The sequence below is a fragment of the Carcharodon carcharias genome, chromosome 18 (assembly GCF_017639515.1).
Source record: "Carcharodon carcharias isolate sCarCar2 chromosome 18, sCarCar2.pri, whole genome shotgun sequence".
Classification (NCBI taxonomy): Eukaryota; Metazoa; Chordata; class Chondrichthyes; order Lamniformes; family Lamnidae; genus Carcharodon; species Carcharodon carcharias.
Genome location: NC_054484.1, coordinates 50907325 through 50933814, shown reverse-complemented (window position 1 = coordinate 50933814; position 26490 = coordinate 50907325). Strand labels below are relative to the sequence as shown.

At 44.9% G+C, this 26490-nt stretch overlaps 1 protein-coding gene across 1 annotated transcript in view; it reads right to left on the bottom strand.

Annotated features, from left to right (window-relative positions):
- The window catches only part of LOC121290452 (cilia- and flagella-associated protein 47-like), a 661534-nt gene that overhangs the window by 447240 nt on the left and 187804 nt on the right, over positions 1-26490 (bottom strand). The window contains 3 exon segments of the mRNA XM_041210889.1: positions 8161-8295; positions 18968-19084; positions 21259-21356. Coding sequence (XP_041066823.1) covers positions 8161-8295; positions 18968-19084; positions 21259-21356 — 350 coding nt within the window.

Sequence of the window (26490 nt, the reverse complement as noted above, 5' to 3'; positions counted from 1 at the left end):
TGCAATGTCAGCATCCCAGCTTGGACCAGTTTCCCCCATGGTTCAAGCTAATATTGCAGCTTTGCAGTGTGGGCTAGAAGAATGCCTGCGCCTGAGCTGAGAGCACAGCATGCAGCCCAATGGGCAGAACTGCTGCCAATTGATCAGGTAGATGGGGAGTGGTGGTGGTGGGGTTTCAGGCAGCCATGCACAGCACTAATCTCTGGACATCCAAGTCATGGCCAGTGCTCTCCAGGAAGCACTGAGGGGCCTTCACACTTAACCAGGTCAGGTTCTTAGTACACCCATGCTAACCCACGTGTCTCTCTTTTTCATCCTGCAGGAGGAGTACATCAGGATCATGGAGCCTGGTGAACTAGCTGTATGCCTGATGGCCTATAGAGAGTGAAGACGATGGAGGAAAGAGGGACTAAGGCTCCTGGCTGTGCTGAGGCCAGAGCAGTACCCTCAAGAAAAAGGGGCGGCTGGGGCTCCAGCACAGGCCGCTAAAGAGCCACAGCGAGCCGTCACTGGTTGGCTGCTAGCGACACCCAGGGTCTATAGACGCCACTTTTCATTCCTGCAGATGACCAAGAACCAGTGTCACCAAGGACTACGCATATCTAAGGAACTGGTCGGTCACATCTGCCAGATACTGCAGGATTTGGTGTAGGCATCCACTGCCGGTGGCTGTGAAAGTGACTGCGCTGCTCAATTTCTACGTCAGTGGCTCCTTTCAGGGCTCCACAAGTGACGTCTGTGGGATCTTACAAGCCTTCACCCACAAATGCGTCCACGAGGTCACAGATGCCATCTTTGCGAGGGCTCACAACTTTGTGCATTTTGCCCAGGACCAGGGCAGCAAGAGCAATTGGATTTGCCAGATCTCCAGTTTCCCACAGGTGCAGGATGTGCTCGATTGCACTCACGTGGCGCTCAGATTTCCATTGCAACACGTGGTGAACTACATCAACTGCAGGGATTCTACTTGCTGAATGTGCAGTTGGTACGCAATCACCAGAAACGCATCCTGCAGGCGTGTGCAGTTTCCAGAAAGTGTGCACGGCTCCTAGATCCTCAGTCAGTCACAGATCCCTGAAGTCCTCCAAGGTCCACAGAAGCTGCAGGGAAGGCTCCTTGGGGACGAAAGCTACCTGCAGAGGCCGTGGCTGATGACACCCGCGCAGCGGCCAAAGACTGCAGCAGAGTAACGGGATAATGAGACTCATGCTGCAGCTCGCAACTTGGTAGAGCAGACCATCGGGATGCTGAAGATGAGGTTCTGGTGCCTGGACCGGTCTGGTGGAGCCCTGCAATACAGTCCGCAGAGGGTGTCATGCATCATCGTTGTCTGCTGCGCCCTTTACAACCTAGCCCTGCTACGGGAAGATGAGCTAGCTGAGAAGGAGATGGAGGAGCTGGGGGTCTCCTTCGATGAGGAGGACACTGACGGGTATGAGGGTGAGGAGATCCTTGAAAGTGACGATGAGGAGGATGAGGCCCTCGCACTGGCTAGATGAGGCCAGCGCACTCCAGAGGCCCTCATAGCTGCTAGATTTGTGGAGGGTGATGATGACATGCAGTGAGGAGACCCCATAGATCCTTACATTGCATCTATGAACGTTTGACTCCAGTCTGGCTTATGGCAGTGCGAATACCCTCTGTGAGAATGCTCCTGTCATGGAGACGTAGTGGAGGCTCTAATAGTCATTCAATTGCAGGACGATGATGACGAAATGCAATGAGGACACTCCAGAGATCTTCACATAGCCTCTGAGAACGTCTGACCCCTGTCTGTCCGAAGGCAGCTCACTTGCACTCTGTGATCAGGTTCATATCATAGAGATGCAGCCATGAAACTTTAACTATACCTGATCCTTTTGTGTGCCTTCAGCACCTGAGCCCTTCTGGAGCACAGCATCACTGGTCACAGATGCTGAAGAGATGGGGGCCACCATAAAGGTACTGAGAGCAGAGAGAGAGAATAAGAGAACTATGTGGCGCTTGCTCACTACATTCTGGCAGCAATCACAAGCACCACCGAGGTTCAGGCATCAGTAATATGTCCAAGGAGTGTGAGGCCGGACCATCACTTTGGTCTGAAGGCTGCGCAGAATGCAGGTAAGAGGCCCTGGACTGAGACACCTGCCTTTATCTTGTGTAGAAAGGTTTCACATCTGAGTGACAAGAACACTGCTCATCAGAACAAAGAGCCATAGGCAGGGAGACATTCTTGGGAGTTTATTGACAATAGTGAACAGTAAGTACAGGTGATTAACACCCGTGTCTAGGCTGTGCAACTAATTCTTGTTAACTTTACTAACCCTGCCACTATGTCTTGGTGCTCCCCGGGCATCCACAGTGGAGAAGGAGGCAGCCTGCTGATTGCAATAACCTGTCTGTGATGAGCTTGTGGGCATCCTCTGGGTGGCTGAGACTTGGAGGGTTTCGCGGCCTGCTTTTGGGGTCCTGCTGTGTGGTAGTGGCACCCTCGGCCTGTGGAGCTGCAGCTGCTGAGGTCACAGGAAGTGGGAATTCAGATGGGCCGGACGCTCCCGGAGTCACCTGGATGGATGGCCTGGAGTGTGCACATGCTGATCTTCCTCCCTATGGGTATCCAAGGGCCCCAAAGCTGACTCGTTGAGAAGGGGTAGCTGGAGTGAGATCGAGCTGCCTGGCACCCCTCTCACATACTCACTTTTGGAGGCCAACTATGGCATCAGCAATGGAGTTGGGCCCATCCATTGGGCAGGAGCGACATCCAGGCCCAAAGGTCTCTATGGCGGCCGCCATTCTACCAGTGTTGGCCTTGGTGGGTTGGCATGCCGGTACTATCACCTCAGAGTGAAGGCAGATGGACACCTCCATTGCGCCTTGCAATCTGAGGAGTGCAGTAGCCATCCCTCCTTGATGTTCCCGAGCTTGCCTCTGCAACTCAAGCAACTGTGACATGACCGAATCCAGAGGCTCATCATCTGACTCGGACTCAGCAAATTTGAGGCCTTCAGCAGTCCTTCGAGTCCCGGACACCGGATAAGTCCATGCCAACACCTTCTGTGGATCAAACAATGCCATGTGCTCACCAGATTGTGATCCCGAGGCTACTCTAAAGTAGGTCCCATTGAGATGTGTATCTCTGAGCTGGTGGAGGATGTGGGTGAGAGCCGTGACAGGGCTTCAAAGAGGGTGCCTCTAGATGCCTCTTCATATGGTACTTCAGGGCTTGATTGTAGGCCCTGTGTCATGGAATCCGTCGGCTGTTTCCCAGATGCGCCTGCGGAAGCAAGGGGAGATAATTAGTGCATGGCAGTGGCTTGTTAAACAGGACACATCACTCACAGCATGGTTGTCTGATGGATGTTGCACTGCTGAACCCTCACTTGTTAGAGCACCGTCGACCTCACCATTAGCACAGGACCAGTCCAGATTGTTGCCAGCCAGCTGGATGGTTCTGCTTTCAAAGTCCATGAGGACCTTGATTTCAGGCATTCCTCCACTGGTCTGCGACCTCTCTTGTTGTTGTCTGCCCGCTCATCCTGCATGAATAGAGATGGAGAAAGTGTAAGCAGGACACCTGCCAGGACAGATGATAAGTATGCCTGGCATGTGTGGGGGCTGAGTGATCCCATGGATGGGATGAGGACAATGACGGTGAATATGAGAAAGTGAATGGTGATGTCCCTTGAACTGGCAATTAGTGAGGGTCTTGTGGATGTGTGATGGGTTTGTGGGTGTGTGAGTTGAAAATGATGAGAAGAGTGACTTACACTGGTGGAACGAAGGAGATCATTCATCCTTTTGTGGCACTGGACGGCTGTCCTCTTTTGAAGGGCATTGGCACTGACTACCACTGCCATTGCCTCCCAAGCCTAGTTGGTCATGCCACTGACCATCCTGTTGCCAGAGCGGGGGTCCACAGCATCCAAAATGCATTGCAGCGATGCGTCGCAGTCAGGGTCTAGAAGCACTGAGATGTGGCATGTGGTTGGACTTTAAACATGGCACCCGGCGTGCTGAAGCAGCGAGGTGATGGCAGGCGGGCGAATGACAGCCTGCCCACCATGGGAACTGTGTGTTTCCCGGGAATGCATAAATAATGTGACAGGTTTGGAATGACACAGCGTGAAAACCCACCATCATGGCCAGCGGGTAAATGTCATTTTACCCACTCGCTACTGCACTTAGTGTAAATCTGGTACAATTCCGCCCAAAGGTTTTAAATCCTCTCAACTGGTCAATTTGTTATAAAAACAATTTTTTCTTCAGTAACCACATCAAAGACACTTAATCCTTTAGTAGCCTCTTGAAACTACCAATCATAATGTAAACTCAGCTCTCCCAGCTAAGAGAAATGCTCTGGTGCTTTTAAAACTCAGCCAAACATTCATAATGATTTCAGATGTAATAACAACAATTGGGAACTGTCAACAGTAAACTCTATTGAAACCGCAGCTATTGTTTTCTCTTAGCTACACCAGATGGCCTATCAAAGCAGTTCAACAGCCAGTGTTTTTTTCTTAACTCTGACAGCTGCAGCCTTGGATTTTTTCATGCTTAAAGGGCTGGAGATTTAAATAACTTAATATCTTTACACTTAAACAGACTTATTCTCCCTGCAAGAAAATTACACCTACTCCATAAATTTGTGATCCCTCACTGCGGGTCAAGGCACTTGGAACAGTGAAATTTGGTTCTGTTTGAATTCAGCATTAATTTCAAATGGCCCTGCTGAGTTCATGTTTCCCATCTGTGAGATTCACGCCCTCCCCTTTGCCCCCTCCTGGCAAAAATTGGATCTGCCAGAAAGGGGGTGGGAGTTCCATATCCAGGTTCTGCCCACAATTTTTAAAGATCTCTAGAGTCCCGAAGGACTAGATTTTCATGGAGGAGGTGGGAAGGTTAACTCAGGAAACTGCCTGACCCAGCAGGTCCATCTCCCTTAAAAAGGCCCTCACCTGTCATATTTTCATGTTGGGAAGGCAGGGGCAGGATGGAATCATCCCCTGCCTCAGTTCATCTGCTGCTAAAGCCCTCATCCATGCTTTTGTTACTTCTAGATTTAACTATTCTTACACACTTCTGGCCATCCTCACATGTTCTACCCTTAGTGTACCTGACTTCATCCAACTCTGCAACCCGTATCCGAACTCCCATCAAGGTTCATTCACCCATTGGCTCACTGACCTACATTGGCTCCTAGTTAAGTAAAGCCTCAATTTTAAAATTCTCATTGTTGTTTTCAAATCCCTCCATAGCCATACCCCTCCCTCTCTCCGTAATCTCATCTATCCCTACAATTCCCCTATATATCTGTCCTGTTATGATCTCAAGGGAGACCAGTAAGCTTTAAAAACAAACTTGAACTCCCTGTTACTGAAACAATTTCACATTTCAAACAAAAACCCTTACTAGACAAGAGGTAAACAAAGCGAATACTACTAACTTAACACTATATATATTCCGTAATCACTTAGATCATAAACTCAAAAGTTTCAACAGTCCACTTCCTGTTGAATTTTTATTTGCATCCAAGAGTCTCTCTATACTTTACAGTATCTTGAGGGTTCCTTCACTTCACCTGGACCAAGGTGTGCCACAGCTCTCAGGGATTTGCTTTGATTCTCCTTAACGTTCCTGCCATTCTCCGAGGTATGAGATTTCTTGGGGTCCTTCCGTAGAATCTGAATAGGTGACTCTCCAACTCTGCTTAGGCAGCTCATGATTGTGGATACCCAGTTCAAACATGAGCCTCACTGCTTTCTTGCTCAGTAACTTCAAAATTAGAAAACATTCTTTGCTTTCTGATCAGGCTGACAAATCCCCAGGTCTGGATGGACTTCAGTCTAAGGTCATGCACTAGTTTGAATTTGCCAAAATTCCCTAGATTCGGGGAAGGTTCCATTAAATTGGAAAATAGCAAATGTAATTCCTTATTCAAAAACGATGGGAGACAAAGCAGGAAACTATAGGCCAGTTAGCCTAACATCTGTCATAGGGAAAATGTTAGATGCTATTATTAAAGATGTTATAGCAGGGCACTTCAAAAATTCAAGGCAGTCAGGCAGAGTCAACACAGTTTTGTAAAAAGGAAATCATGGTTAACCAATTTATTGGAGTTCTTTGAAAGAGTCACATGTGCTGTGGATAAAGAGGAACCAGTGGATGTACTGAACCTGGATTTCCAAAAGACTTTGATGAAGTGCCACATCAAAGATATTGCAGAAAATAAAAGTTCATGGTGTTAAGGGGGTAACACATTGGCATGGATAGAAGATTGGCTAGCTAACAGGAAGCAGAGTTTGGCATAAATGGATCTTTGGTTGACAGGATGTGACGAGTGGTGTGCCACAGGGATCAGTGCTGGGGACTGAACTTTTTACAATTTATATAAATGACTTGAATGAAGGGACCGAGGGAATGCTTGCTAAATTTGTTGATGACACAAAGATGGGTAGGATAGTAAATTGTGAAAAGGGCATAAGGTGGCTAAAAAGTGACATTGATAGGTTAAGCAAGTGGGTAAAGATCTGGCAAATTGAGTATAATGTGGCAAATATGAAATTGTTTGTTTTGGCAGGAAGAATAAAAAATAAGTTTATTATCTAAATGGTGAGAGATTGTAAAGCTCTGAAATTCAGAGGGATCTGGGTGTCTTAGTGCATAAATCGTAAAAGGGTATTATGCAGGTACAGAAAGTAATGAGGAAAGCTAATGAAATGTTATCATTTATTGTGAGGGGAATTGATTACAAAAGTAGGGAGGTTATGTTCAGTTGTACAGTGCATTGGTGAGACCACATCTGGAGTATTGTGTACAGTGCTGGTCTCTTTATTTAATGAAAGATATAAATACATTAGAAGCAGTTCAGAGAAGGATTACTAGACTAATACCAAGAATGGGTGGGTTGTCTTATGAAGGAAGGTTGGACAGATTAGGCTAGTCTCCACTAGAATTTAGAAGAGTAAGAGGCAACTTGATTGAAACCTTCAAGATCCTGAGGGGCTTTGATAGGGTGGATGTGGAGAGGATGTTTCCTCTTGTGGGAGAATCTCGAACTAGGGGTCAATGTTTAAAAGAAAAGGGTCGCTCATTTAAGACAGATGAGGACAATTTTTTTCTGTCAGAGGGTGATGAGTCTTTCGAACTCTCTTCCTCAAAAGGCAGTGGAAGCAGAGTCTTTGAATATTTTTAAGTCAGAGCTGGATAGGTTCTTGATTAACAAGGGGGTGAAAGGTTATGAGGGATAGGCAGGAGTGTGGGGTTGAAGTTACAACCAGATCAACCATGATCTCATTGAATGGTGAAGCAGATTCGAAGGGCCAAGTTGCTCCTAATTCATATGTAGACCTTTGATACTGGTCTACTGTTCCTGGCAGATCTCTCCCTCTGTTTGTCTCAAAGCTGTTCCCAGGTTCCCAAACTCTAACTGACTGCTTCTAAGAAATCACCCAGATAAACGCAAAACAAAAAGAAAACTACCACCACGGCACTGTGGCATCCCTGATCTGCCCCAGGTAGAGATTCAAACTCGTATCTCACAACCCCAAAGCTTCCCATTGTTCTGTTAACCATATGAATAATTTAAACCTCTTATGAAGGCATCTGTAGACATCTCATCTCCACCAAGAAACTCTGAAAGGGGCTGCCCATTGTTTAATGTTTTCGCACTTCTATTTAAAAATGTCAATACTCAAGCTAAAAGTTATACTCGTAAAACATATGAATCCTGAAATTAGACATGTTTGCAACTATACCTCTTTAATTCTGGCTTCTTGAGCATTCCCAATTTTAACTGCTTCACCACTGGTGGTTGTGTCTTCAGCTGCTGAGGCCCTAAGTTCTTGAATTCCCTCTCAAAGCTTCCTACCTCTCTTTAAGATGTTCCTTAAAATCTACCTGTTTTACCAAGCTTCTGGTCAACAGCCCTAATATCCCCTTATGTGGCTCTGTGAAGCACTTTGGAATGTTGTGTTACATCAAAGGTGTTATATAAATACAAGTTATTGTTGTTTTGTCATCGTCTCCCACAAAAAGCAGAAGAGTTGGGAACCCCAGCCTCACCTGCTCACTTGATGATATCAAGCCATAATAAAATAGAGAGGAATAAGAATACTGCGAAACAATGCATGGAAAACATACATATAAATTGCTATAATTTGAAAGGAGCCTTATTTCACCCACCTGTTTAACAATTGTAGCATGCAGGGCACCAGTGAACTCAACAGCCATCTTAGGACAATAGTTAGGAAGCCTTTCATACAAGTAAACGCACAGCATAAGCATTGTAATAGGATTTGGATCGGAGATGTCAGTGGCCTGTGCAATTAACAACAAAAAGGTAATTATATTTTAAAATATTAAAAATTAATATTTTACCACTGTTATTGTTAATCATCTGCATGATTGTAAAATTGTATGATTGATTTTAAAATTCTCATCCTTGTTTGCAAATTCCTTCATGGCCTTGCCTCCCCCTATCTCTGTAATCTCCTCCAACCCCATAAACCTCCAAGATATCTGTGCTCTTCTAATTCTGGCCTCTTGTGTATTCCCAATTATAACTGCTTCACTATGGGTGACCATGCCTTCAGTTGCCTCAGGCCCCAAGCTCTGGAATTCCCTCCCTATACCTCTTCACCTTTCTATCTCGCTTTTCTTCTTTAAGATACTTCTCAAAGCTTACCTCGGTGACCAAGCTTTTGTCATCTGACCTAACATCTCCTTATGTGACTCGATGTCATACTTCTTTTTATAATGGTCCCGTGATGCCTTAAAGGCCCTATATAAATATAGAGCTGATATATGCAAAATTACAATTTTGATTATCATATTTAAACATTTGCAATATAACTATAGTGAAACTAGGGCTATTTTCATCAGAACAGTGAAATCTCTGGTCTCTTTACCAAGTATACTCTAAATTAATGTAGAGCTTCAATACCATAAATTGGAAAAACAACTGCTTCTACATTATTGGAGAAAATTCTGAAGGAGAGAATCTATCTCCACTTGGAGAGGCAAGGTTTGATCAGGTATAGTCAGCATGGCTTTGTCAGGGGAAGGTCATGCGTAACAAATTTGATTGAATTTTTTGAGGAGGTGACCAGGTGTGTAGATGAGGGTAGTGCAGTTGATGTAGTTTATATGGATTTCAGGAAAGCCTTTGACAAGGTCGCACATGGGAGACTTATAAAGAAGGCAAATGCACATGGGATACAATGTAATTTGATAAGGTGGATTCAAAATTGGCTTAGTTGCAGGAGACAGAGGGTGATGACAGAAGGCTGCTTTAGTGACTGGAAGCCACTGTACAGTGGCGTACCACAGGGATCTGTGCTGGGTCCTCTATTATTTGTCATTTTTATAAACGACATAGATGACTATGTGGGGGGTAGGATTAGTAAGTTTGCGGATGACACAAAGATTGGCCGGATAGTTAACAGTGAGGTTGAGTGTCTTGGGCTACAGGAAGATATAGACGGGATGGTCAAATGGGCAGATAAGTGACAGATGGAATTTAACCCTGAAAAGTGAGAGGTGATACACTTGGGAAGGAATAATTTGACAAGGAAGTATTCAATGAACAGCATGACACTAGGAAGTTCTGGGGAACAAAGGGACCTTGGCATGTGTGTCCATAGATCTCTGAAGGCGGGGGGACATGTTAGTGGGGTTATGAAAAAGGCATATGGGACACTTGCCGTTATCAATTGAGGCATAGATTACAAAAGTAGGGAGGTCATGTTGGAGTTGTATAGAACCTTGGTGAGGCCATAGCTGGAGTACTGTGTGCAGTTCTGGTCGCCACATTATAGGAAGGATGTGATTGCACTGGAGGGGGTGCAGAGGAGATTCACTAGGATGTTGCCTGGGATGAAACATTTAAGTTATGAAGAGAGGTTGGATAGACTTGGGTTGTTTTCATTGGAGCAGAGAAGACTGAGGGGCGACCTGATTGAGGTGTACAATATTATCAGGGGCATGGACAGGGTGGATAGGTAGCAGCTGTTCCCCTTAGTTGAAGGGTCAGTCACAAGGGGGCATAAGTTCAAGGTGAGGGGCAGGAGGTTTAGGGGGGATGTGAAGAAAAACGTTTTTACCCAGAGGGTGGTGACGGTCTGGAATGCACTGCCTGGGAGGGTGGTGGAGGCGGGTTGCCTCACATCCTTCAAAAAGTACCTGGATGAGCACTTGACACGTCATAACATTCAAGGCTATGGGCCAAGTGCTGGTAAATGGGATTAGGTGTTTCTCACGTGTCGGTGCAGACTCAATGGGCCGAAAGGCCTCTTCTGCATTGTGTGATTCTGTGATACTGGTTGTTATGTTGGTAACCAGAAAAGACAAATTTAAGATTATTGAGAACACAGAGCGAGATTAGGAGAAATGTTTACATTATTTATGGTGGGGTATTCCAGAACCCATGGAGGAAGCAGAATCTATCATGGCTTAAAGAAGAGAATAAATATTCATAAAATTTGAACTTAAGAGCTCAGAAGAAGTGTCATACGGATTCAAAATACTAACTCTGTCTTTCTCTCCACAGATGCTGTAAGACCTGAGTTTTTCCAACATTTTCTGTTTTTGATTCAGATTTCCAGCATCCGCAGTATTTTGCTTTTACATTATTGTAGCTGGTGATGTTCCAATTACCCTGCTGCTCTTGTCCTTCTAAGCATAAAGCATCCAAATTTGGAAGGTGCTGTCAAAGGAGCCTTGGCAAATGTCTGCAATGCACCTTGTAAATGCTATACACTGCATCCACAGTCCACTGGTGTAGGAGGGAGTGAAAGGTGTTGGATGGAGTGCCAAGCAAGCAGGCCGCTTTGTTCTGGATGGAGTTTATCAAGTGTTGTTGGAGCTGCACTCATCCAGTCAAGTGGAAAATATTCCATCACATTCCCAACTTATGTTTTGTAGATGTCAGAAAGGCTTGAGAGAGTCAGGAGGTGAGTCATTCACCACAGAATGTCCAACCTCTGGCCCATTCTTGTAGCAACATTATATATGTTCCTGGTCTAGTTGCCAGTTAGTTTCTGGTCAATGCTGACTCCCTGGGATGGTGATAGTAGAAAATTCAGTGATGGCAAAGTCATTGAATGTCAGGGTCGGTGGTTAGACTCTCTCTAGTTGGAGATGGTCATGGCCTAGCAATTGTTAGGTGTGAATGTTACTTGCCACTTATCGGGTCAAGACCCAATGTGGTCTTGCTGCATGCTGGCTTCATTATCTGAGGTGTTGTGAGTGGTAGTGAACATGGTATAATCATCAGCTTTGACCTTATGATAGAAAGAAGCATTAATACAACAGCTAAAGGTGAGTTTTCAAAGGACATTACACTAAGGAACTACTGCAGTGATGTCCTGGGACTGAAATGAATAGCCTCCAACATCCACAACCATCTTTCTTGGTGCTTGCTATGACTCCAACAGGGTAGAGAGTTATTACCCCTGATTTGAATTGACTCCAATTATACTAGGGCTCCTTGATGTCAAAAGTAATCACTTTCACCTCTCCTCTGCTTTTTCTTGCCTTTTGTGGATAGGACTTACCTGGCAGTCCTCCACTTGCAAATGTCAGTGTTGTCGTTGTACTGGAGCAGGTTGGCTAGAGGCGCAGCTCTGGAGTACAAGTCTTCAGCATTGCAGATGGGATGTTGTCAGGGCCTATATTAATTGTTGTAGCCAGAAGGCTCAGGTATTTCCTGATATTGGTGGAATAAATCGAATTGACTAGAATATGTAAAGCTGGGGACCTCGGGAAGATATTGAAGTGGATCAGCCACTCAGTATTCCCGAATGAAAATTGTTACAAATGCTTCAGGCTTGCCTTTCACAATGATGTGCTGGATTCCACCATCATGGAGGAGGGGCGAATTCAAGAAGCCTACTCCTCTGGTTTAAATGTTCTCTTGCCATTCATGACTGGGTGTGACAGAACTGCAGAGTTTTGGTCCAGTCTGTTAGTTGTAGGATTGCTTAGGTCTATACCATGCTGCTCCATTGTTTAGTATGCATTTAAGTTTCATGAAGTAGCTTCTACAGGTAGACCACATATTTAGGCACTCCGGGTGTTGCTCCTGAAATGTCCTCCTGTTGTCCTTTGATCCAAGGTTGATCCCCTTGGCTTGATGGTAATGGTAGAGTGAGGGATATGCTGGGTTACAGATAGTGGTTTAATACGATTTTGCTGCTTCTGATAGACCTCCTGGATCCCCAGTTTTGAGATCAAAACTGGACATCCAGATGGTGCTTTGAGCCATTTTGCCCAGTGTTAGGGCCACACAACACAATTGAGGATGTGCTCAGTGTGAAGATGAGTCTTGATCTCCACAAGGACTGTGCATGGTTACTCCTACTAACACTGTCATGGACAGATGCATTTGCAACAGGTACACTGGCCAAGATGAGATCAAGTAGGGTTTCCCTGGTTCTCTTAACATCTGCCGCACATCCAGTCTGGCAGATATATCCTTCAGGAGTCAGCCAGCTCAGTCAATATTGGTATTACCAAACTACTCTTGGTGATGGATTTTGAGGTCCCCCACCCAAGGAGTACTGATTCATCAGCTGAGCGAGGGCAGTAGGTGGTAATCAGCAGGGGATTTCATTGCCAATGTTTGACCTGACACCATGAGACTTCATAGATCCCTGAGTCAATGTTGAGGAGTGGAATCGTCCAACCATGCGCACACCTCTCAGTGCTTCCAGCTCACAACTGCTGCATAGGAGACATGGCCCCAAAAGGCAAAAAAGACTGCAGCCCCCAGGTTTAATGACATGTCTCTCGAGAGCCTTTTGGACACAATGGAAGCTCGCTGTGATGCCCTGTAGGCCTGCTCTGGCCACAGGATGGGCAGCAACATTACCAATCCAGCCGGGAAGGCGATGGCCATGGTGGTCAGCGCCAATGCCCTGCAAAAGAGGACAAGGCGCCCGGTGCCACAAGAGGATGAATGATCTACGTTCTGTCAGGGTAAGTCACTCTTCTCATCACTCTCAACTCACACACTCACAAACCCAATACAAACCCATTCACAGGGCCCTTACTCACTGCCGGTTCAAGGGACATCATCATTCACTCTCTCACACACACCTTCATTGTCCTCACCCAGTCCATGGGACGACTTACTACCCACACACCACAGGCATATCTATCATCTAGGCTGGCAGGCGGCCTGCTTACACTTTCTCCACCTCTATTCATGCAGGACAAGCTGGTACACATCAAGGGGAAGAGGTCACAGGCTAGTGGAGGAATTTCTGAAATCAAGGTCCTCATGAACTTTGAAAACAGACCCACCCAACTGGCTGGCCACACTCTGGACCATTCCTGTGTTGACGGTAAGGTCAGCAGTGCTCTACCAAGGTGAGGAACCAGCAGTGCAACATCCATCAGACAAGCATGTCATGACTGATGTGGCCTGTTTCACAGGCCACTGCCATGCACTAATTATCTCTCTTTGTTTCCGCAGGCAAATCTGGGAAACAGCCGGAGTCCATGACCCAGGGCCTCCAATCAAGCCCCAAAAAAAACCTCTGAAGAGGAATCTGAAGGCACCCTCCTTGAAGTCCCATCATAGTACTCACCCACACCTTTCACCAGTGCAGAGACAAACACTTCCATGGGACCTAGCTTTAGAGTCGCCTCGTGATCACAATCTGATGAGTACATCGCACCTTCTGATCCACAGAAGGTGGTGGCAGGGACTTCCCAGATTTCCAGCACTCAGAGGGATTAGTGCATGGCCAGGGATTTGCTGATTCCGAGACAGGTGATGAGCCTCTGTATTCAGTCATGTCACAGTTGCTGCAGCTGCAAAGGGAAGCTCGGGAACATCTTTAAGGGATGTCTGCTGCACTTTTCAGATTGCAAGGCACGATGGAGGAGTGATAGCACTGGCGTGCCAATGCACTGAGGTCAACACTGGTAGGAAGGCGACCGCCATGGAGTCCTTGGTCCAGGACATCTCTCCTGCACTGCTGCATAGGCTGAACTATATCGCTGATGCCAGTGTGTATGCAAGAGGGGTGCAGGGCTACTCAATCTCACACCGGCTACTCCTTCTCCTCGAGGAATCAGCCTGGTGGCCCTTGGGCACCCATAGGGAGGAGGATCAGCAAGTGTGCACCCCAGGGCCATACATCCAGGTGAATCCGGGTGTCCCGTCCATCCGAATTCCCTCTTTCTGTAACCCCAACAGCTCCAGCTCCACAGATCGAGGAGGGTGCCACTGCCACAATGCAGGACCCTGAAAGCAGGCTGGAACCCTCAGGTCTTGGCGCTCCAGAGGATGTCTGCAAAGGTCATCACAGACAGGGCGTAGCAGTGGATGTCCAGGCAGCACCAAAACTTAGCGGCAAGGTTAGGAAGGTTAAGAAGAATCAATTGCACAGCCTGGGCATGGACATCACTTGTACATACTGTTCACTATTGTCAATAAACTCCCAAGAATGTCTCCCTGTCTATGGTTCCTTGTTCTGATGAGCAGTGTTCATGTCACTCAGATGTGAAACCTTTCTGCACAAGATAAAGGCAGGTATCTCAGTCCAGGGCCTCTTCCCTGTGCTTCATGCAGCCTTCATGCCAAAGCGATGGTCCAGCCTCGTGCTCTCTGGACACATTATTGATGCCTGCACCTCAATTGTACTTGTCAGTGCTGCCAGAATGTCGTGGGCAGGCATCACAGAGTTCCGTCATTCTCCGTGTGTGCTCTCAGCACCTTTTAAGGTGGGGCTGGCCCCCATCGCGTCCACATCTGTGGCCAGTGACACTGTGCTCCTGAAGGGGTCAGGTGCTGACGGCAGACAAAGAATCAGGTGCTTTTAAAATTTCATGGCTACGTCTCCATATGACATGACCCTGATCGCAGAGTGCAAGCAATCTGCCCTTGGCCAGACAGAAGTCAAGACATGCTCAGAGACTATGTGAAGGTTTATGGAGTGTCCTCACTATATGTTGTCATCATCCTCCTGCAATCGAGTGACTATTAGGGCCTTCACTGTGTCTCCATGATAGCAGCACTATCACAGAGGATATATGCACTGCCAGACTGGAGTCAAATGTTTATAGATGCAATGAGAAGGTCTATGGTGTCTCCTCACTGCACATCGTCATCATCCTCCAAAAATCTAGCAGCTATGAGGGCCTCCCGAGCACACCTATCTCGTCTGGCCAGTGCAAGGGGCTCATTGCTGTCATCTCACCTTCAAGGACCTCCTCGCCCTCATCCCCGTCAACATCCTTCTCATTGGAGGAGACCTCCAACTCCTCGTCAGCCAGTTCCTCTCTCCATTGCCGCGCCAGGTTGTAAAGGGCACAGCAGGTGACAAGGATGCGTAACACCCTCTGTAAACTATATTGCAGGGCTCCACCAGACTAGTCCAGGCATTGGAACCTCATTTTCCGCAACCTGATGGTTTGCTACACCAAGTTGCGAGTTGCAGCCTGGTTATACCTTCTCTGTGCTGCAGTCTGAGGCCACCACACGGATGTCATCAGCCATGTCCTCTGCAGATAGCTCTTGTATCCGAAGTGCCATCTCTGCAGCCTCTGTGGACCTCGGAAGACATCAGGGATCCGTGACCGACTGAGAGTGTAGTAGTTGTGGACCCTCCCTAGAAGCCATGTGCAGACCTGCAGGATACATTTCTGGTGGTCGCACACATTCAGCAAATGGAATCCCTTGTGGGTGACATAGTTGACAGCTTGTTGTAATGGAGATCTGAGCGCCACATGAGTGCACTCGATGGCACCCTGCACCAGTGGGAAACCCAGATCTGGGCAAATCCAATTGCTCTTGCATCCTGGCTCTCCTGGTCCCGGGTGAAATGCACAAAGTTGTATGCCCTTGCGAAGATGGCATCCGTGACCTCATGGATGCATTTGTAGGTGGAGGCTTGCGATATCCCATAGAGGTCACGTGAGGAGCACCAAAAGGAGCCATTGACATAAAAATAGAGCACCACGGTCACTTTCACGTCCACTGGCAATGGATGTCCTCCATGTCCCTGTGGCGCCAGATCCTACAGCAGCTGGCAAGTGTGACCAACCAGTTCCCGAGACATACGCAGTCTTCAGCAACACTGGTTCTCGGTCATCTGCAGGGGTGAAAGGCAGCATATATAGACCCTGGGTCCAGCTAGCCGCTGACAAGCAATAGATCTTTTGTGACTCTTCGGTGGCGTGTGTGGGAGCCCCAGCCGCCCCATCTTCATGAGGGTGCTGCTCCTCCCTCTGCGCAGCCAGGGAACTCAGTCGCTCTCTTCTCCATTGTCTTTGCTCTCCATATGCTACAAGGCATACAGCTAGTTCACCAGGCTCCATGATCCTGATGTACTCCTCCTGCAGGATGAAAGAGGGAGATGCATTATTAGCTTGGATGTTCTAAGAACTTCTCTTAAAGCCTGAAGGCCCTTTAACGCATCCGGAGAATACTGGCCATCACTTGGATGGCCAGAGTTTAGTGAGCTACGTGGCTGCCCGAAACCCCACCCTCCTCCGTCCCACTGCACCTGACTGATTGGGGCAGCTTTGCCCACTGGACTGCATGCTGTGCTCTCAGCTGAGGCACAAGAATTCTCCTAACTCACACTGCAAGGCTGCGCTGTTAGCCTGAACAATGGGGGAGACTGGTCCAATCCAGGAAGATGACTTTGCAAGGGGCTGTGAGTGCCTCCAGCAATGACTGCTCCATGACCAAGGAGATTGGTCAATGTGCCCAGTCATCCAACTGTTCTGCAGTCCACTCAAACACTCATTAGTTTGCAGTCTCTGCCCAAGGGGTGAAAAACTCTGGAGCACTTGGTGGTGCTTCCATGCCTCTGCGTTGCTTGCATGGGCAATTAAGCTAGAGACCCGACTCCACACACGTCAATGTAATGCATCTGAACTGTTTCAGCTGTGGAGTAATGGTCACTTTATACAAGGTTTCCCTAACGCGAGACTGCTCCTCTCCCCACAACCCCACATGTGCTTGTGCACTACCTTCAACCGCAGGGCAGGCCTTGCCCACCAACCCCGCACTACCCCACCTCCCCACCCGAAGTCACCTCAACCTTAAGTCCAATGGGCAACCCTCACAAGCACTGCACAAGGTTACTGTGCACTCACTTCTGAGTTCTCCTCAAAGTGCAGCCCGCCATGTGCACGCCTTATATATGCTATTGTGAAACATGTTGGCATGGGCGGTCGATCCAGTGTGGGGGGATGGTTTCGGTGGCCTGGCCTTATAATGACATGCAGGTATATTACAATGAGGTTCCCGATGTCCGACAGTGAGAAACGCAGCCTGCCACTGACAAGCTGAGCAGACAATCGCAAACTGGTTTCACGATGTCATGAAACCAATTTTTGGCCTTCTAGCCATATTGTCCCCTTACACCACCGAACACACCCAATGCCAGCAGGCACAGAAAGTTCCACCTGAGGACTCCCAGGGCCACTCCCTCCTGACTGCATATCACTATGCCACCCTCTCTAATGAATCTCACCATAGGACAGAACGTAGGTAGAGATGTTGATGCAGGTGTCTGGGACGTTGGCTGAAAGGTATGATTCTAAGAGTATGGCTGTGTCTGGCTGTTGATTGGCAAGTTTGTGAGACAGCACTCCCAGATGTTAGTGAGGATACTTTGCAGGGTTGATTGGGCTGTCTGTTCTGGCAGTTGATGTCATCTGGTCTGTCCAGTTTTATTCTTGATGCAACTGAGTGGCTTGCTGAATCATTTCAGATGGTAGCTAAGAATCAATCACATTACTTAGAGTCTGGAGTCACATATCGGTCCGACTAGGTAAGGATGGCAGATTTCTGTCCCTAAAGGTCATTATTGAACCAGATGCATTTTTATGGCCACCTGGTAGTTTCATGGTTCCATTGGTGATATTAATGTTTTATTCCAGGTTTATTTAGTTAATTAACAAAATTTAAATTCCCCAGTTGCCATATCAGGATTTGAACTTGTTATGGCATGGCAGATGTGTGCACCAGGTGGACCAAATCCACAAGGGAAACTTGGCTGTGCTATCACGGTTTTGCAATTTACATTTATTACAAGATGTGTGCACTGAATTCAGAAGCATTAAATCCCCCAAGACCTTTAGAGATTTTTAAATTTTATTATTAATTCATATATTTATTTGCAAAATAAAAGGTTTCAAGTGCATGCATAAGACTGCAATTACTTACTACCATAATAACTCCTGAAATTCCTAATTAACCTGACCCCAGTTACACCCTCTTTAAGGCAACAGTCCAAAGTAGATTTTAGATTTAAAACAAAATCAGCAAATTAACCCAATTCCCAACTGACAGTGGAATTCTAAGTGGCTTTTCCCCAACTTCAGTTTCACTATATAGCAGGCTAATGCACAAATGGCTGGAGGCTTCATTAAGGCTATTTCACACACTCCTGTTAGACCTTACATGGTCTTTCCCAACATGGCCTTTCATTCTCCTTTATATATGTTTCTCTCTTTTTAACATATAAATTCTATTGTTTCATATAACTTTGAAACTGTATCTTGCTCATAATATAAAAACTTTCATGTTGCAAGTAGCGTCAGTAACTTTCGGGAAAAATAAACAATAGCCTTGCTTATCTGGCTAGTTGTAAACAGACTAAAGGTCACTTTGGAATCCAACAATCCATTCATTCATATAAAAATGCAAATTCCCTTCACACATTACATGCTAAGTCAGCATCCATGTTTACTGATTAGCATGCCAAGCACCTAGCTTCTTCTGATGATTTCAAGCTTGCAATCTACTTCACTCCATATGTAATTAAATTACACAGAGACACCCAACTATAATCTCACCATCTTCACAATAAGCCAGAAAAATATCGTGAAAATTATTATACTTACATCCCAACTCCTGGAACATTAGTCCAGGCCTCTGAATTTGATTGCTTCATAAAATAACGATGCTACTGCACCCATGATTTTCATTCAAAAATGAGAGAAATTGCACAATAATCATGTTTACCTGTATACCAAAATCTAAACCAATGGCATTGAACGAATTTAAGAGTACCAGACTATTATGCAGACATTGCTCAGGAGCAGCTGGGGAAGTGTACATATTCTCGAAATGAGTTGGAATCTGTGAAGAAAGACAGTGCGTTGTACTTTTTATTGTACCAATCTACAAACAAAAAGCAGTATTAAATTATTTCAAATTAACTAAATATAGCATTGTTTAGTTAAAAAATCCAGAAAGTGTAAAATAGGTAAGTAGAAAAAGATTTGTATGATGAATAGGAAACCAACCAAATGATTTGTCTTAACCAATTTCAAACATAATTGCAAAAAACAAAACCCAGGAATGCTGCTCGACTCCCACATTAAAATGTTCTTAGCTGATTTTTGTAGTAACATAACTATAATATTTTCAGATCATTTCGAACCTCTTTCTCCTAATTTTATTCTGACTCTAGAACCTTGGATCATTCTCAACTCTGTAAACTCAACTTTGAGGTATTTATCCATTCCTTGATATCTACGCAAGGTTTTGATAACATACCTAGCAAATGAACATCAAACCCAGTCTAATAATTGCTTTCAGCTACTGGACATATCCTATTACCATCCTAAGATATTAATCAAAAATTTGTTTTCAATAAACAACCATATTGTATCACTGTTTCTTAAATGTTTATCTACAATAGAGTAGACAAAATGTTAAACAAGAGATGTAATTCTAAGGTCTAAAATAATCCTTCATAGATAACGTTTAACCACAGTGTTCCTCATTTATTTCAATGCATCACCTTGACCTATAGTGACTGGTTGTTTCTCCGAGATTTACATTTCCTTAATGTTCCCACGTTAACCAAGACAGTCTTTTTTCTATGTCCCAGTAAAGAGTTACTGAGGCTTCCCAGATTTTAAGTATTTGACTTCTCAAATTCAAAATATAATTGCCAGTCAAGTTCAGGTTGAATCAATCAAACAATCTAAGTAAGGTGTTTCAAGCCTGTAACCAACAAAACTTGCAGCGTCATATCAGGACAGTCCCAGCACAGCATCAATGACATTATTTAGCTGCAGAACTTCATATGGATTACGATTGTCTCTTTAAATCCAATTACTGACTAGAACTATATAAAAGCACCTTATTTTTATTGGAATAACAATGTCAGCATTATTTTCCGTATCTTACTAGCCCATATCTAACTTCTGATAACATTATAGACTTAATTTTAGCCAATTCAATCTTCTAGACTATTTATACATGAACCATCTGCTTATTGTCACTATAATTTCTTCAAGGTCACTGTAAATATAACCATCACAGGCAAAGCAGTAGAGCTCAGAGAAATAGGCCCGAGGACAACAACAAGTGAGTCACAGATATGTTTGATGGCTTACTTGATGAATTTGAACTTCATTACATAATATTTCAATGGTGGGCCAAGATAATCCTTTTTTTTTGTCCCTATACTACTCAATTTGGAAATCTATCCATTTTCACTTGCCTCCTACCATGTCCATGGGCAGAGAGTAAATGCCATCCTTCTCTTAAGCAAGAGCTCAGACATCTTTGTAGAAAAAACATCTTCTAATATAGTAAGAACTTTGAAAGTTTTGGTGTAATTATTAAAGTCATATTTTATTTGCTTTAAATTCTCAAGTTATGGTGTAAGATTTGGTGCAATTAATTGGCTAAATTGTTTTACTATGGGTGCATGCATACTCTAATCAGAGAATTCACGAGCAGCAATTTGGCTTTGTCCTGATGCTAAAATTACAGGGTAAATACATCATCAATCTGGTAAAAGCAAAAAACTGCAGATGCTGGAAATCCAAAACAAAAACAAAAGTACCTGGAAAAATTCAGCAGGCCTGACAGCATCAATGCACCCATGGTTGATGCTGTCAGAACTGCTGAGTTTTCCAAGTATTTTTGTTTTTGTCATCAATCTGGTACCTGACACTAGAAATAAATTGACTAAGATTCCCTTCGGAGTCAAATGGATCATAAGGTCAAGTTTAGACTGAAAGTTTACAATCAAGCTGAAGCACTTTTCAATAAAATCTTACATTAAACTTTTAGAATGTCAATGCATCCTATGTGGAAAACAATTCAATTCTGTTTAATATGATAGATAATATGCAGCGATGTAAATTAGTGCAGCATCAAAATTTACAACCAAAACTTGCTTTTGTCTCGGTACAGAATCTACCAACAGTTGACCAAATCTCCCCGTTTAAAAACAAAAACCAAACAGATGTCAAAAAACATTAAATGCAGTAGCTTATAAAAATATCACCTACCAGATGGGGGCAGTAAGCAGCCACAGCAGCTGCTAGCACTAAACCATCCAACAAATCTAAATCAAAATTAATTATCCAGCGTGTTGGCGGTATAGCACCTATTTAAAAGGAGGGATGAAAGTGCAAAGATAAGACAATCAAGAATATAAAATTAAAATAAAGATAAAAGTGTTGGATTTAGAACATATAGGCAAACTTTGTTATTACATATTCTTAAGAACAGACAAAACAGATTTTCAGACTTATACTCTTGACCTTAAAACAGCTTCATTTGAGATCGAGAAAAGAAAAATTGCAATCAGAAGCCACCTATAGTACCATAACTGATTATGATAGCTTTTGTGTCGTTTTAAAGTTTGATGGAAAGCATTTTGATGAATTCTTATGATAGGAAGGTCATCTAACCATTATGTGCATTAAACTGTGTTGTGAATGATTAGAAACAGGTCCATTAAAATTAAGCAATAAAGTATGATATGGGATTGTGCTGGTGAAGTGAATCTGCTGGATGCCATTATGTTCATATAGTACCAGGACACTTTTTAACATCAGACTCCTGCCACAGCTAAAAGAATTAAGTACTTTTTGAAACATAATTATCATAGAAATGCAGGAAGCCAGAGTGAAAGAATTGAAGTATATGAGGTGGAATGTAAAATTTGAGAAGGTCGCAAAAGTAGAGAACATTGAAGGTATGGTGATATTTGCAAGCATGACTAAAGGATTTGAAACAGCATGTAGTCAATAAGGGCACTAAGGGGTTGAAATTTTCATGTAGGTCCATTTTCAGGTCAAGAATTAGCATTAAATTGGTCAGGGACCCTCATTATAAATAAATAAGCAGACTTCCAGTGGTAATACTGTTGTTAACTATCAACATCCTAGGGGTTACCATTGGCCAGAAACTGAGCTGGACCAGCCATATAAATACTGTGGCTGCAAGAACAGGTCAGAAGCTGGTAATTCTGTAGTGAGTAACTCACCTCCTGACTCTCCAAAGCCTGTCCAATCCACAAGACACAAGTCAGGAGTGTGAAGGGATATTCTCCACTTGCCTGAATGAGTGCAGTTCCAACAACGCTCAAGAAACCCCACACCATCCAGGATAAAGCAGCCTACTTGATTGGCACCTCACCACCACTTTCAACATTCATTCCCTCCACCACTGATTCTCAGTGGGAGAAGTGTGTACCATCTACAAGATGCACCACAACAACTCACCAAGGCTCCTTCAACAGTGCATTGACAAGGCTGACAGGTTTGTGGATAGCACGTTTCAAAACGTGGTCACCCTGCAGCTTAAGGAAGGGAGGGAATGGGTGACCCCCAGACAGAGGGAGGGGACCAGCCAGGTAGTGAAGGAAGCCACCAAATGCATCTTGCTCACAAACTGTTTTTCGGCCTTGGAATACAATGAGAGTGACAGTTCCTCTGTGGAGGCCAACGAGAGGCAAGGCCATGGCACTGTGGGTGGTCCAGGTGCTCGGGAGGGGAGGAAGAAGTGTGGAAGGGCAACAGTGGCAGGGGATTCGTTAGTGAGGGGAGTCGACAGGTGATTCTGTGGCCATAGACGTGAGTCCAGGGTGGTATGGTGCCTCCCAAGTGCCAGGATCAAGAATGTCACGGAACGGCTGCAGAGCGTTCTGAAAGGGGAGGGTGAACAACCAGACATTGCGGTCCATGTTGGGATCAATGACATGGGAAGAAAGAGAAATGAGGTCCTGCAAGCAGACTTTAGGGAGTTAGGTAGGAAATTGAAAAGCAGGACTTCAAAGGTAGTACTCTCTGGATTACTCCCGGTGCCATGCAGTAGTGAGTATAGGAACAGAAGGATAAAGCAGATGAATGCATGGCTTGAGAGATGGTGCAGAAGGGAGGGTTTTAGATTCCTCAGGCATTGGGACTGTTTCTGGGGGAGGTGGGACCTGTACAAGTTGGACCGGTTACTTCTGAACAGAAACGGGACCAACATCCTCGCCGGGAGGTTGTTAATACTGTTGGGGTGGATTTAAACTAAATTGGCAGGCGGATGGGATCCTGTAAAGTAGTTCAGTGGGGAGAGAAGAGAGATGGAGTTGGAAATTAAAGCACTAGTAAGTGAGTCTGGAAGGCAGAGGAAACATAGGCTAGATAAGAAAGAAGTCAGTTTAGCAAGACTAAATTGAAAATATTTTAATGCAAGGAGCCTGAGGAATAAGGCAGGTGAGTTGAGGGCACAGATAGGCACCTAGGAGTATGATATCATAGCTATGACCGAGACTTAGCTAAAAGGGCAGGATTGGCAGCTCAACATTCCTGGTTATAGGGTATTCAGAAGAGATAGAGAAGGGGATGCAAAGGAGGGAGGGTTGCAATATTGATCCAGGAATCAATTATAGCAGTGAGAAGGGATGATATGCAGTAGTGAGTATAGGAACAGAATGATAGAGCAGATGAATGCATGGGTCATATGGGTAGAAGTAAAAAACACAAAAGGGGCAAACATGCTGTTGGGCGTGTACTGTGGGCTCCCAGTCAGATAGAGATAGAGGATCAAATACTTACTCAAATTTCAGAGAGGTATAAGAATAATAAGGCAGTCGGGGATTTTAACTACCCAAATATTAACTGGGGTAGTTTTAGTGTGTAAGGTAGGGAGGGAACAAAATTCTTAAGATGCATCCAGGAGAACTTTTTTAACCAGTATGTAGAAAGCCCAACAAGTGAGGGGGCAGGTCTGGACCTAACATTCAGAAATGAGCCCGGGCAGGTGGAAAGCGTATCAGTAGGGGAGCATTTTGGAGATAGTGACCATAATTTAGGATAGCTATGGAAAAGGATAAGATTGGGCTGGGGATAAAAGTTCTAAACTGGGGAAAGGCTAATCTTACTAAGATGAGATACGATTTGGCCCAAGTAAAACTGCGTCAGAGCAATGGGGGCATTCAAGGACGAAATAGCAAGAGTACAGGGCAAATATGTTCCCATAAAGACAAAGAGGGGACCAAGTCTGGAGAACCCTGGATGTCAAGGGACATAAAGGTTAGGATTAAGATAAAAAGAGAAGTTTACGGCAGATACTGAAGGCTCAATACGGCAGAGTCCCAAGAGGATTATAAAAAGTGCAAGGGAGAACTTAAAAAGGAAACTAGGAAAGCTAATAGAGTGCATGAGAAAGCAATGGTGGGTAGAATAAAGGAAAATCCAAAAGGGTTTTTTTAATATATAAAGAGCAAGAGAATAACTAAGGAAAGAGTAGGGCCAATTAGGGACCACAGAGGTAATCTGTGTGTGGACCCAGGAGACATGGGTACAGTCCTCAAGGAATACTTTGTGTTAGTCTTTACGATGGAAAATAAGAATGCAGGTATATACATCAGGGTGGAAGACTGTGAAATATTAGAGGAAATTAACATAGAGAGAGAGGAGGTACCAGTAAGTTTAGCAGCCGGATGAGATGAATCCCAGGCTGTTGAGGGAGGCAAGGGAAGAGATATCAGGGACCCTGGCAATAATTTTGAAATCCCCTCCAGCCACAGATGAGGTGCCAGGGGACTGGAGGACTGTTAACATTGTCCCATTATTAAAAAAGGGACGAAGGAAAAAACCAGGAAATTACAGGCCAGTCACTCTAACCTCGGTGATGGGGAAGTTACTAGAAAGAACTATGAGGGGCAGAATATATCTGCACTTGGAGACACACAGATTAATCAGCGATTGTCAGCATGGATTTGTTAAGGGAAGATCAAATTTGACTGATTTTTTGAGGAGGTAACCAGGAGTGTTGATGAGGGTAATGCATTTGTTATGGTTTACATAGACTTTAGCAAGTCTTTTGATAAGGTCCATCATGGCAGACTGGTCAAGAAAGTAAGAGTCCATGGGATCCTTGGCAAAGTGGCATGTTGGATCCAAAATTGGCTGAGAGGCAGGAAGCAGAGGGTGATGGTAGAGGGGTGTTGCTGTGACTGGAAGTCTGTTTCTGGTGGGGTTCTTCAGGGATTAGTGCTGGGGCCCTTGCTGTTTGTGGTGTCCATAAATGTCCATAAATGATTTGACTTAAACATTGGGGGTATGATCAAGAAGTTTGCAGATGACATGAAAATTGGTAGGGTGGTAAATAGTGAGGAGGATAGCTGTAAACTGCAGGAGGATACACTTTTTCCCTTAGCAGAAGGGTAAATAACCAGGGGGTATAAATTTAAGGTAAGAGGTAGAAGGCTAAGGGGGAGTTTGGGAGAAGTTTTTTCACCCAGAGGTGGGAGTCTGGAACTCACTGCCTGAAAGGGTGGTTGAGACAGAAACTCTTGTGACGTTTAAGAAGTATTTAGATATTTACTTGCATTGCCATAGCTTCCAGGGCTATGGTCCAAATGCTGGAAAATGGGACTTGTGTAGTCATATCTTTGTTAATCGGCACAGACAGAATGGGCTGAATGGCCTCCTTCTGTGCTGTAAACATCCATGAGTCTATAATGGCACCTTCCAAACCTGCGACCTCTACCACCTACAAAGACAAGGGCAGCAGATGCATGGGAACACCACCACCTGCAAATTCCCCTCCAAGCCACATACCATCATGTCTTGGGACTATATCACTGTTCCTTCACTGTAACTGGGTCAAAATCCTGGAATTTGCTTCCTAACAGCACCATGTGTGTCAAGGTACCACCCTCGCAAGGTCAATCAGGGATGGGCAATAAATGCTGGCCCAGCCAGCAATGCTGTGGGTGCTGATGTGAAATAGGCTCATGATTTGAACGTGGATTGGCTTTTTACCGGTGATCTCAGAGATTTTGTTAAACTATTTACGGGGGTCCTTCAATAAACAGCTGTGTACAAAATAAACATACAAACATATAAAATAGGAGCCCCTCGAGCCTGCTCCACCATTCAATAAGATCATGGCTGATCTGTTTGCATAATAGCTATAATATCCCTTGAGCTTGTCCAATGCTTGCAATGTCCAAATAAACTCAGGCAGTTCCACAATTGGGAGGTAGTTTTGGATGAAGGCAACCTGAAGACAGCTAAAACACAAGACGGATGAAATAAATATTTTGAAGTGCTCTGCACTTTGCAACACATGAAGGTCCTGCTGGAAGAGGTTGGGAGGTGGAGAGAAACTTCCTCACCACACTGAGTTGTTCAGCAGCAGTGCACACAGGTTCTGAAGGATGCAGTGCGAAAAGCATCACCCCCACACACCTGGCTCCAATGTAGGAAAATAATTAATGACCTGACCAGGGATGT